Source organism: Pleurodeles waltl, chromosome 8 (assembly GCF_031143425.1).
Source record: "Pleurodeles waltl isolate 20211129_DDA chromosome 8, aPleWal1.hap1.20221129, whole genome shotgun sequence".
Taxonomy (NCBI): domain Eukaryota; kingdom Metazoa; phylum Chordata; class Amphibia; order Caudata; family Salamandridae; genus Pleurodeles; species Pleurodeles waltl.
In genome coordinates, this window is record NC_090447.1 from 541,963,506 (window position 1) to 541,976,219 (window position 12,714).

The following is a 12,714-nucleotide window of genomic DNA, read 5'->3' on the forward strand; positions in this document are numbered from 1 at the left end:
TGTTTGTTTTATAAAGACTTTATTGTTGGGGGGGAAATGCCAGGGGTTCACCAATATACAAAAGTGGCTAAAAGCAAAAATGTGTTTTTAATTTGTACCATAATGTACATTGAGCTGGACCAGTAATCGTCGTCATCATCCATCTTTATTCGGCCAGGTGCAGACCATAAGAGAAATATAACACATATATCACACAATTACATAATAAAATTCATGACCAACTCAGCTATAGCTCATGGTTGTTGCAATAGCAGCATTGATAGTCACTACCATATTGACGCCGAATCCAGCAACTGACAAAGCACACATATGAATACAAATCTGAGTAATAAGCTAAAAAAAAAAAATACATAAAATTGGAGAATAAACCCAGCATTTCATAAGGGCACTAGCCATTATCCTTGAGATAAGCTAAAAATGAATAACTTTAAATAGCCGTTCCCCGTCCTACTCTTCCATAGACTTTCTACATCTTATGACAGCACAGAGCAAGGAGCTTATTCTCAGGCATTGTTCCTGGCTGTTCAACATTTGTAAGTGGAAACGCACTTATCTACATTTGTGGTGCCCCAGCTTACCATCACAAGGACAAAGTGAGACAGGATCTCCAAATGGGCTACTATCGTCCCAGAAGCACATTAACCTCCACACTGTGCCTGCTCTAAAACGAAACAAAAAGGACCTTTCCCAATTCGTGAGGTGTCAGGACATATACAACGCTTGCTCACAGGTTTCAATGGATCTATAAAATTTTTGCCTAGTTCAGATTTCAACCTATTTGCAGTAGAGTACTCAAAGAAAGGGAACTTTACTTTCAGCTTATCGCTACCTTTCATGATTGCCAGGAACGTAAATAGGTCCTCTAACCCCAGTGAACAAAATGTTCTAAATAGATATTTAATCTAGGGGATGGAGCAGCCCTTGTCTAAGCCAAAGCAGTCTGTTATTATATCCCTACATAGGGACACCACAGGGTTCGACCATACCCTAACCCACAACAGTAAGGGAGCCAGGATAACACTGTCTGTGATATAGTTTAGGTTAAGCTCCAAATGCATGGTGAAGCTTGAGCTAGACAAAGTTGCCTGCAGCAGCCGTCAGAAGATGCGATTTTCTTCAGTTTGAAAGGACCAGATGTTAGAAAACCCCCAAATCACAGCCCCATACGTGGTGGCAGCGATGCACTGGACATTATAGATATTTAAAAGAGAGAGAGTAGAGCCCTTCACCCCTTCTCGAGGTAAATTAAATAGTGCGCCAGATGCTCTACTGAGTTTGAGCCGTGCTTGACTCACCTGGGGCTGCCAAGATCACTTAGAATTAAAAATGACACATAAATGACTAAAACCATTCACACTGTACAAGGACTGGCCGTTAATTGTGAGCCTTGCGATTTTGCTTTTGCCTGGCCCACATGCCATTATATGCAAATTCCCATAATTAGTAAAGTCCAAACTGCTCATAAATGAAACAAAACTGTCAACCGACGTCCGCAACGCATTAGAGGTGCATGCCAGCAGCACTGTATCATCTGCATATTAGAGCGCAGGGATCTAGGTGTGTCCACGGAAGTCAGGTCAACTCAGAACAAAGTTTATGTAGATGGAGAAAAGCAGTAGGGCCATTTTACATCCCTGTCGGACACCTTCTTTGAGGGGAAATTCCGTGGTCATATCTCAATGATCATTCAATCTAACTTTAGCTATAAGATCTATGTGGAGCATATGCAGGAAACTGACTACAGTTGGTTCCACCCCCAAGTCCAGCAACATCATCCACAGTTTGGTTTCGTTCACACGGTCGAAAGCTGTGGGGAGGTCCATAAAGGCCAGGTACAGCAGGCAGTGTCTAATCAAGGTGTATTTATTGAGTAACACTCAAATTTAGGCATTGCGCCAGAGTACCGACGTCCAGTGCTTAATTTGTAAATAAAAAGGTTCTGGTGCCCAAAGCCTTCCTCTTAAACAAGCGGCTGCTGCAATTAAATGCGGAAACACGGAATACTGAGGTGGCGTCATCCTGAAGCCATCTCGGGCCTCTTCAATCCATATAAAGCCACTGCCTGCTCCTTCAGCTCACTCTAGCAGCTTTCCACTTTCTCCCATTGTGACACTTTTTTGTTTTTCCCTTTTTCCGTCTTTCCCATATGTGTCTTTTGCTCGCAGAAAATGCTTGAGGCAGAAGAAACCCCAGCCTTCAAAAATAAGTTCTGGTGCTCCAAACCGGAAACAACAAGCACAAATTAAACACTGCCCACGTCCAACCAAAAACCGAACCAGAATGGACAAAGGACCTTATTTTCTTCGGCCCAGGTGGAAAAGTGGTTAAATACCACCCTACCTGTGATTTTGACTGCTCTTTCAATTAGAGAAAGCGGTCTGTAACATTTGAGTGAAGCTCGGTCTCCCTTCTTAAATATGAGGACAATGGTTGACAAAGCCCAAGAGCGGGGAATCTTAACATTCAGTGATTGATTAAACAGGTTGGTAGTCAATGGGCCCCACAAATACACTTTACATTTTATGATGGCTATTGGTACCCCATTGGGCCCCTGTGCTTTCCCACCTGAGCATTGCCGTATGGCCTCCTCAACTTCCCTTAGGGAAACACAGAGGCTGGGAGTTCCGGATCCTGAGTTCCAGGAAACTGACCATGCCTGGATCCTCCTCCATTTTGCATATGGCACTAAAATGAGAGACCCAGCCTGATCCCAAGACATTACTTTGCAATAGCGGGCTTGGGGGGTGTTTCTAGCTTTGATTTTTTTTTCAGTGTCCCAGAAGATCTTACTATTTCTCCCCACAGCTGCATACTGTAAATGTTCCCAGTCTTGTTTCAACAGGGCCTTCTTTCCACAATTCAGAGCACTCTTATAAGCCAAGCTGGCGGCCCTTACTTCATCCCTAATCTGTGGGGTGTCACAACCACTGCCGGCTGCCCTCATTGGGCCGAATGGGTTTCAGGAGAAATTTTCCGATACCCTGCATTAGGCTGTTATACTTTTCAAGTATACCACCCCCACTAGCAATTTCTAAGCAGTCTAAAAATCGTCTTTTCATCACCCTAGGCATAAGATCAAGGGTTATTGCTTGGTTTTTAAGATTGAAGATAACCCTTAAGCCACCTGAAGAATGTTAAGCAGTACCAGTAGGTTTAATAAAGTGAGTGTGCCTATTTGTTGACGATGACCCGCTAGCTAAGAGGGAATTATGGTCCCCCCCACTTGGTATGAACAAACTCCCTGTCAGAGAACCAGGGCACACATTTTTGTGTTACAAACATGTAATCAGTGACTGAATCCCTCCCCCTACCTCTAAAGGACGTCATGATTGGATTTTCTCATTTGTGATTGCTAATAAGGTCGACCAATTTCAATGCAGCAATATGTACCACTAGTTCTACCCTCCCTTCCATCTTTACACAACCCAATTAGCACATCATTTGGGCCTCCTATATCCAAATTACAATCCCCCAATTTAGCATTAAAATCCCCACACAAAAATAGGGATGACTGAGCTTTAGCAACATCCCCTACAGGTTGTAGTGTGGCGAGAAAATTATACAAAGGTAAAATGGGTGTGAGTACTACTCACAAAATTATTATTAAAGAAATGGACACTATAAAAAGAGAATCGTGACAGTTTACCCTGTATGCACAGGGATAACAGGGCAAAGCTTCCCAGGTTGACTGTGACATCAGCCTGAAGGCTCAGACTGATCCAAATAGCAAGCCCTCCTTTAGCTCTTCCCCTCATAGAGGGTGAGGCTGGGTTAAAATAACATGCAAAGCTCTCACAGGCTATTGGATCCATAGCCCAGGTTTCCTGCACGGCAATAATGTAATATCTGAAAATAAAGGCTAAACAGTCCTTTTTACTTTCGCCTTCAACCCTGCCCATTCCAACTAAGTATTGGGAAAGATCGAGCCCCACAAAAATTAGCCATGCCATCCTTAAGGCAGCTCTTGAGGGTAGATACTTCAAAAGACGAGCTGGTATCTGAGCTGTTGCTGGCCTCTAACAGGCATCAGTCTACGTCTGAAAGTGCTTCATATCTATTAGATATTGGGATGGCAGGAGAGAAGGCTATTCTTGCGGGTAACCCCAATGGCATAAGGGTAATTACATTATTTGGAGGGGCTGCAGAGGGATATAAAGAGGACCATTGCTGATCCCCTACAATGGGACCCGATCTAACAGACTGTGCGACCTGGGGAGGAAGGGGCCTGGGAGTGCAAAAAGCCAGACGTTTATAAGAATAGCCCAGACGCACCAGGGAGACCACAAATGCTCAGACTGAACAGGAGGTTGTGCGGCAAGAATGGGAATCTGACATTTCTAATAACACAATCCCTGGGGGTATCACTGGGATCAGAGCCTATACACAAATGTCTCCAAACCATCAGAATATCACTAGCAAGGTGTGGAGGCAACCCTCTGTAGAGTACCAGCCAATCTAAGGTCTTATTGAAAACCTCACCATCAGACTCGATGTCCCGTGCCGAAGGGCAGGTACTCCTATCAGAATTATCACATAACAGCATGCTGCAGGGGGGAAGATAACAACAGCCTGGTCAGATGCAGGGGTATGGGATCCCTTCAAAAACCAACCCTGCTTTGCTCCCTTGGATTGCTTCCTTCGCCGTCCATGTCAGCACTAGGAAGAGTCCCTGCAACAGAGCTGGACCACTGGGGCTTATCTGCCAACTTGACATTAGTAAGGGCTTTTGAATGTTCCATTTCCCCAGGTACAGGGGTATTCTGTTCAGTGGCCTGTACTATGGCTTAACTTTTACTTGGGCCTCATTGGCACTTGACCAAATACTACCACCTCCCCTCTTCTCACCCCTAGTACATATATTAGTTGAAGAGACTGCCCCCGGGGTAAGAATTGTTAGCTTTTTCCCGATTATGTTTAAACAGGAAACCAAAGGTGATATCTCTGCCTTCAGAAATGTTGTTAATCTCTTGAAGTGCCCTGCCAAAAGGCTGGCCACACTACCTTCTACCACGCTAGCAATATACTCCTTGGTTTTTGGAGGTTGCAAAATAGGCTAAGAAAAAGAAGCTTCTGAGTCCACAGTCAGCTGATCATTGTGTCCTGTGGAGTTACTGTTCTGATGACTGATTTCTTTGGCAGATTGCCATGTTTGGCTCTCCTGGTGGGGGTGGGGATAAAACACACCCAGTTGACAATAGGAGGTTGGCTGCCTTATGATGCAAAGCGTCATCTACAAGAGTTGATGTGCTGGAACCGCTAGAGAGCACCGACCTAGACTTGACGGCCAGGTCCTAGCAAGGCAAAATAGTCAGACCCACTCCTGATACCCTGACCAAGGTTCAATGAAAGTCTTCTCTTGGCTAGGGCGCTTTTGGTGTTTATAACACCCATGGTGTACTCCAGCATGTGGTCAGTTGTAGTTGGTTTCTCTGGGGGTGTGGGAGCATTCCCAATCATTTTCTTGTTCCCCATACTGTGACCTCTATGGCTCAGGCAACTTCGGGCGAACAGGCCAGTCCAGTGAACAGGCTAGTTATTAAGTTCAGGACAGTGAAACCTCTCTTTCCTCCCAAAAACTGGCAAACAGTACCTTTTAGAGGGATTGGCGTTGGAAGCCAATGGGTGTGACCCAGCCCAGCCTCATCCGGTCAAAGACAAACATAGAAGAGTTTGGTCCCATACAGTGGGAGACACCAGGCGCTTAAAAGCTTGTGTGACAGGGCTCCATCTCTTCTTGCACCGAAGGTGGCTGGGGGGGATGTAGTCTCACCCCACCCCGGCCTGGATCACCAACAGCCCCTCACAATACTGTAGTCCTCCAAAAACACATCCCCGGGAACGGTAGTGTAGTTTAGTACCCCAACACTTTTTACCACTTACTAAAAGCCTTTAAAAAAGTTTAATTGAGGAACCCATTTTAGGTCAAGCCTAGGCAGTGTGCATGCGCTTTCTGCTAGACATGCTGTATTCAGTCTATGGGCTTTAACCACGCCCACCAGTGCCATTTGTTGTTTGTTGTGCTTGTTTTAAATGCTTCCTTTTTATTGGTGCATTTTTTCTAAAAGTCCCTCCTTTATGTGCTTAGCTCCCTCCCAGGCGATTTCACTAAGAGAACATTTTTGTTGGCCATCACACTATATTCCTGTCTGGACATTACAGCCTTTGTGTTATTTTGGTTGTCCATAGCAGTGCATTCACACCACACCAGTGAAAACACCGTGTTTAGAAAGGCACAGAAGGTTTCAGGTTTTGTTTGTTATTGTGACTCTGCTTGGGTACACTTAATTGATATTTTCCAAGCCAGTTTCCCCTCCATTGCTGTTTTAGAAATAAGTGTCTCTGTGTGCGTGTTTTGCACCCTCCAGCAGACACACACTCATCCACTTTCAGTCTTCCTCAATCTAAAGTCCTCTAAACAGTGCTGCAGCTGCTTGTCTGGTCCCAGTGGTAAATCCTCATTTGTAATCCTATAGACAGTGCTGCTTGCTGCTTCTCTGGTCCTAGTGTCAGTTCCTCATTCGGAGTCCTCTGGACGGTGCTGCTAGCTGCTTCTCTGGTCCCAGTGGTAATTCCTCATACTTAGTACTGTAGACAATGTTGCAGCTGCTTCTCTGGTCCCAGTTGTAATTCATCATTCCTCTAGACAGTGGTGCAGCTGCTTCTGTGGTCCCAGTGTTAAATCCTCATTCTTAATCCTATAGGAAGTTCTGCTTTCTGCTTCTCTGGTCCCATCGGTAATTACTCATTCCAAGTCCTTTAAACAATGCTCCAAGCTGCTTCTCTGGTCCCACCGGTAATTCCTCTTTCTAAATCCTCTAGGCAGTGCTGTTAGCTGTTCTCTAGACCCAGTGGTAAATCCTCATTCTTAATCCTCTAGGCAGTACTGCTAGCTGCTTCTCTAATCCCAGTGGTAGTTCCTCATTTTTAGTCCTGTGGATAATGCTGCAGCTGCTTCTCTTTTCCCAGTGGTAAGTCCTCATTCTAAGTCCTGTTGGCAGTGCTGCTTCTCTGGTCCCAGTGGTAATTCAACATTCTTAGTCCTCTAGAATGTGCTGATAACTGATTCTCTTGTCCCATCAGTAATTCCTCATTCAAAGCTTCTGTGCTACAGTCGGTAATTCCTCATTCTAAGTTTTCTAGGCAGTGTTACTAGCTACTTCTCTGGTCCAAGTGGTAATTCCTCATTCTAAGTCCTCTAAAAAGTGCTGCTAACTGTTTCTCTGGCCCCAGTGGTAATTCCTCATTCTATAGATCTCTAGACCGTGCTCCTAACTGCTTCTGTGGTCATAGTAATAATTCCTTATTGTAAGTCCTCTAGACAGTGCTACTTGCTGCTTCTCTAGTCCCAGTGGTAAGTCCTCATTCTTAGTCCTGTAGATAATTATTTAGCTGCTTCCCTAGTCCTCTAGTCCCAGTGCTAATTCCTCATTCTTAGTCCTATAGACAATTATTTAGCTGCTTCTCTGGACCCAGTGGTAATTCCTCATTCTTAGTCCTCTAGGAAGTGCTGCTAGCTGCTTCTCTGGTCCCAGTGGCAATTACTCATTCTAAGGCCTCTTGACAGTGCTGTGAGTGCTGCTTTTCTGGTCCCAGTGGTAGTTCTTCATTCTTAGTCCTCTCGACAGTGCTGCTACCTGCTTCTCTCTTCTCAGTGGTAATTCCTCATTTTAAGTTCTCTAGACAGTGCTGCAGCTGCTTCTCTGGTCCCAGTGGTAATTCCTCATTCTTAGTCCTCTAGGAAGTGCTGCTAGCTGCTTCTCTCATCCCATTGTAATTCCTCATTCTAAGTCCTCTAGACTATGCTACCGCTGCTTCTCTGGTCCCAGTGGTAATTCCTCATTCTAAGTCCTCTAGACAGTGCTGCTAGCTGCTTCTCTGGTCCCAGTGGTAATACCTCATTCTTAGTCCTCTAGAAAGTGCTGCTGGCTGCTACTCTGGTCCCGTCAGCAATTTCCCATTCTAAGTCTTCTAATCAATGCTGATAGCTGCTTCTCCGGTCCTGTCGGTAATTCCTCATTCTCAGTCCTCTAAACAGTGCTACTAGCTGCTTCTCTGGTCCCATCAGTAATTCCTCTTTCTAGGTCCTCTAGGCTGTGCTGCCAACTGCTTCTTTGGTCCCATCAGAACTCCCCCATTCTAAGTCCTCTAGGCAGTTCTGCAGCTGTCTCTGGTCACAGTGGTAGTTACTCATTCTTAGTCCTATAAGCAGTGCCGTTAGCTGCTTCTCTGGTCCCTTCAGTAACTCCTCCATTCTAATTGCTCTAGGAAGTGCTGCAGCTCTCTGTTCCCAGTGGTAATTTCACATTCTTAGCCTTCTAGACAGTGCTGCTAGCTGCTTCTCTGGTCCGTCAGTAACTCTACCATTCTAAGTACTCTAAGCAGTGCTGCAGCAATGTCTCTGTTCCCAGTGGTAAGTCCTCATTCTAAATCTTCTAGGCAGTGCCGTAGCTTTGTCTCTGTTCCCAATGGTAATTCCTCATTCTTATTCCTCTAGACATTGCTGCAGCTGCGTCTCTGTTCATACATCCTGTATACTCAAAACCAAAACACATAGGTAAAAGACATTGTCATTTACAACGACATTAGCTCTAACTCTCACAAATGCAAATGCTTGTTAAAGTTGTGCTGCTATTATTATTTTCTCACATTAAGACCACCTGTTCCCATCTGGGAGTATAGCATACAATCAGTTGGGTGCTCCTTTGATTACATGCCCAAGTGACGACTGACTGCATGTTTCAAAAGTGTATTTTCTGCTGCCTGGGCCACAGTCCAATAGATTAGTGAAATACCTGCCCTGGTTTATAGTCTGGTGGTTCTGTTGATTAATGCACCAATGGTTGTGGTCTGTTTTTGACCACATGCCACAGTTTTAAATTGGCGAGTCCTCTCAGCCAATCATCCTACTGAGAATGAGTTGGTAATAATATACAACCAATCTCTACCTCTATCATCACTGCCAAGATGCTGCTAATGGTGAATGTGCGTTTTCCAAAAATACCTTTTGTTCTTGTCTTGTGTTGCATTACACCCATCTGTCCAGCGCGAGGCCATTTACCTTATTCTAAAGAGATAGAGTAGTGACTAGAACTGTATCCAGCCCTCTGTCTAAAGTACGCTGTTGCCTGAATTTTATTCAAAACAATGAGTAAGCAGATGAACTAAGGACAAACTGTTTTGAAACGCATTGTATCCAGCTGCAAAGCGAGGTGGTGACATTTTTGACGTCTGTGTGTGTTATATCCCCTAAATACCTCTAAACATCACTATCCTCTAGTGGGTTGTGTCTTGTATGAAGAAACAAGTTGTAACCTGGCAGGACCGACGGAGATAAGCCAGGCAAAAATTGGGATGGGGCCCCAGGAATTTAAAGGGCGGTTCGTGTCTTTTTTTTCTTTTCTTTTTTTCAATTTCTAGTAGAAAATGTCTCCAGGCATCCGTAACCGATCTAGGACCCTGGGAAGAAATTATGATTAAAATCTCGTCTTTCCTTCAGGGATAGAAGGAGTCATCATAAATACGGGTGTCAAAGAGAACTATGGAATTAGTGTTTTTTTAATCTCTGTGACATACTTCTGACAACATAAAACATTCTTTCTTTTTTCTTTTTACAGGTAGGCGCCCCGTGTCTCATAAAGTATGGTTTTCTCTTAAGGTTAATAGTAAAGCTGCTGAGCCAGAAAATACCCTTTATGTCTCCTGTCCTGTTCTGGTAAGACTTCATTTTCTCACTTCCTGGCATGCATCAAAATTCATAAAAGTAACATATTTTGCTATCTTTTACAGAGAGTAAATGCAGTATCATTAAGTTAAGTAATATGCAAACTACTTTTTGCTAGTCGATGTGATATTGTAAATGGAAATCGGTAATAGATAAAACCATGGTATGTGATTGTCTAAGTCGTTGATTAACTTAATTGGTTCGAGGTACAGACTTGTAATTAAGATGAATAGGAGTGTAATTTGGAGAAGCATTCCGCTGGAACCTCGTTAGATACTGAAAATGGCACAAGTGCCTTTCTGCTATTACTACTCCGGCCCAGAGTTGTCAAGAAGGATGGAGAGTATGGTATCCTGAGCACGAGTATCTGTCCTCTGTTCAGACTGCCTCTTTGGGAGGATCTTCTGTCACAACACCAGGGCAGAGTCCTGCACCCAGACCTGCACGGAGATTGAGCGGTGCTCATTCAGAGTTTTTTATCTTCATGCAGAAGACTGCAATATCGTTCTGTCAACAAGGCATTCCTCAACCAAGGCGGTATACGGCTGCCATTAGACCAAATTTGTGGATTGATTGTAATTTCTGCAACTGGGTCAGATGCGTTATTTGTTCTTTTGTTAGTCCAGCAAAGCTTTTGGCACAGTTAAAGGTTACCTTTCAACCATATCCGTTTTCTTTTTTGACGTGCTAACAATTCGAGCCTGTGCATAGCTTTGCTCTATCTAGCTGCCCTCTATGTCTCTTGACTATCAAAACAGCCTTTCTAGTGGTCATTGCACTGGCCAGGAAGGCCAGTGAAGTCAGTGAACTGCAGGCACTTTCTGTGCCTCCTCCTTACACAACTGATTTTCCAGATAAACTGGTCCTAAGAACACATGCCTCTTTCCTACTGAAAGCGCTGACACCCTTTCAAGTAGGCCAGACCATCACACTGCCGGCCTTCTATGATCGCCTCACCCCTCCAAGGAGGAGGAGAGACTCCACTGCCTGAACTCTAAAAGAGCGTTATTATTCTACATCAATCATACTAAAGAGTTCTGAGGGACCAATCAACTCTTCATTGAATTTGTCCGGTTAAAGAATGGAAAGGCTATGTAGAAAAGGAGTATCTTAAAATGGATTGTGCTCTACATTAAAATCTGCTATGCACTAGCCAAGAAGCAACCAACTGAGGACTTGCGTGCTCATCCAATAGAGCCACAGCTGTGACCTCTACATTAGCTCACAAAGTTCCTGTCCTGGACATGTCAGGCAGTTTATCAAGCACTACTGCCTGGACAGCAAGGTCTGTTGTGATGGGCACTTTGCCTTTTGGATTTCGTGGTCTGTAATCTGCTCGCAGAGCCACTTCCGGGAAAGAGGTATTGCTTGGGTATCTATTCTAAGTTAAGGAAATTACAGATAGAAGTCTCTATCAGATGAACAAGTTACTTACCTTTGTTAATGCCTTCTCTGATGGAGACTCTATCTAGTTGCAGATTCCTTTCCGACCTTCTCATCCTGCATGCTTTGCGCACAGATTTCTCTACATAGAGTGACACTTGTACTTCATTAGTGTCCCCACACTGGTCCATCAGCATTCTGTCCTGGCTCCGTGCTTCTGGCATGGGAATGTTATGAAAAGAACCGTATGTCAGCGTGCTAAGGTGGTGCCTATATACGCACCAGGCATGTCACCTCTGGCACGGCCAAGGTGAAGCTGAATGATGCCACCTACCGACACCCAGAAGTATTGCTGAAACATTTCCATATCCAGTCTGCGCCAGAGGAATATTTTGAATTAAGTAATCTGTGGCTACTACCAGATAAAGTGTTACCAAAGGTAACTATATTGTTGTTTCATACCACTATATTTTGTGCAGAAAAAACACCCAACTTTTGTGCGTGTGGTCACCACTGTGGTTAAGTTAGGCCAGATTTTCCATAGGAAGAGTGTTTTTTTTTGCTAACAGTTTTGGAACCTGGTAACAATTCTGCACAAAACTTTCCAGTAAACATTAATTCGAACTTTAACATAGACAGTGTTCCCAATATCTGCCTTTTAACCATTCATTAGTAATGTTAAATGATATATGATTTTAGGACTCTTGGCTTTTTAAAGGGATCTAAATTGGCTTTCTTTTCTAATGTAATTGCAAGTCATTCTTTTGCTAAGCACTGACAAATCCAGTAGGGTTGGATTCTGTGCACTAGTTCCACAGAGGGGCCCACGGATTATCAACTGGCATTCGCACCCCTCCCCTGCCCTCCCCCCCCCCCACCTCTCATTCCCCTCCACTCTCTTTCTGACCTTGGGCTATTTGCTCTAGGACCTGCTTATTTAAGCACCTTCAATCCTTATTCATACTATGAATAATAACCAATAAGTCTTGTCTTGAGGACCATTTGGCTTTGCCAATAACTTTTAATGATGTTGTACAGAATTGACTGTGCTCTGCAGCCAGGCCAGAAAAGAAAGTCATGATGATAGAGCTGCACCATTTTGCTGGTACATACATGGATCATCATTCATGTGCGTGCTTACAAAATAGTGCAGGCATCCTTTTTGTTTTTTGCCAATCCATGATGGATTGGTAAACAAAATAAATGAAATAGAAGTAGAACAAACGTGTTTTTTAAAGGCTGAGTTCTGTTTTTTAAGGCAATGGGGATGCAGCAATTTGAAAGGTGGGGAGTGCAAAGGAGGTGGGGTTGGAAGATGAAAAGGGTAGTGGGCTGTGAGAGGGGTAAGGCAGCACATGAGAGAGCAACACAGGTAGGAGGCAGAAACACATGAGCGAGAAGGTAACATGGCAAAGTAGTAGGAGGGTTTTGCATGGGAGAGAAGCACAGAAGAGACAGTTTAACATTCTTGGGAGACATCAACATAGAGAACGGAGGGGCCAATATTTCACAGTGGGAGAAGCACAAGAAAGAGCTTGAAAACACATGCCCTTTCTCTGAGTGCTTAAGCAAAGAGGAAAAAAGTAGTTCCCTAAGTGAGGGCAGTAGAA

The 12,714-nt window shown here is 44.1% G+C and overlaps 1 protein-coding gene across 1 annotated transcript in view; it reads left to right on the top strand.

Moving 5' to 3' along the window:
• Nucleotides 1-12,714, top strand: part of CFAP47 (cilia and flagella associated protein 47) — a 2,216,809-nt gene that overhangs the window by 1,312,255 nt on the left and 891,840 nt on the right. Inside the window, exon 51 of the mRNA XM_069204610.1 lies at nt 9,615-9,712. Coding sequence (XP_069060711.1) covers nt 9,615-9,712 — 98 coding nt within the window. The remainder of the gene's footprint in view (nt 1-9,614; nt 9,713-12,714) is intronic.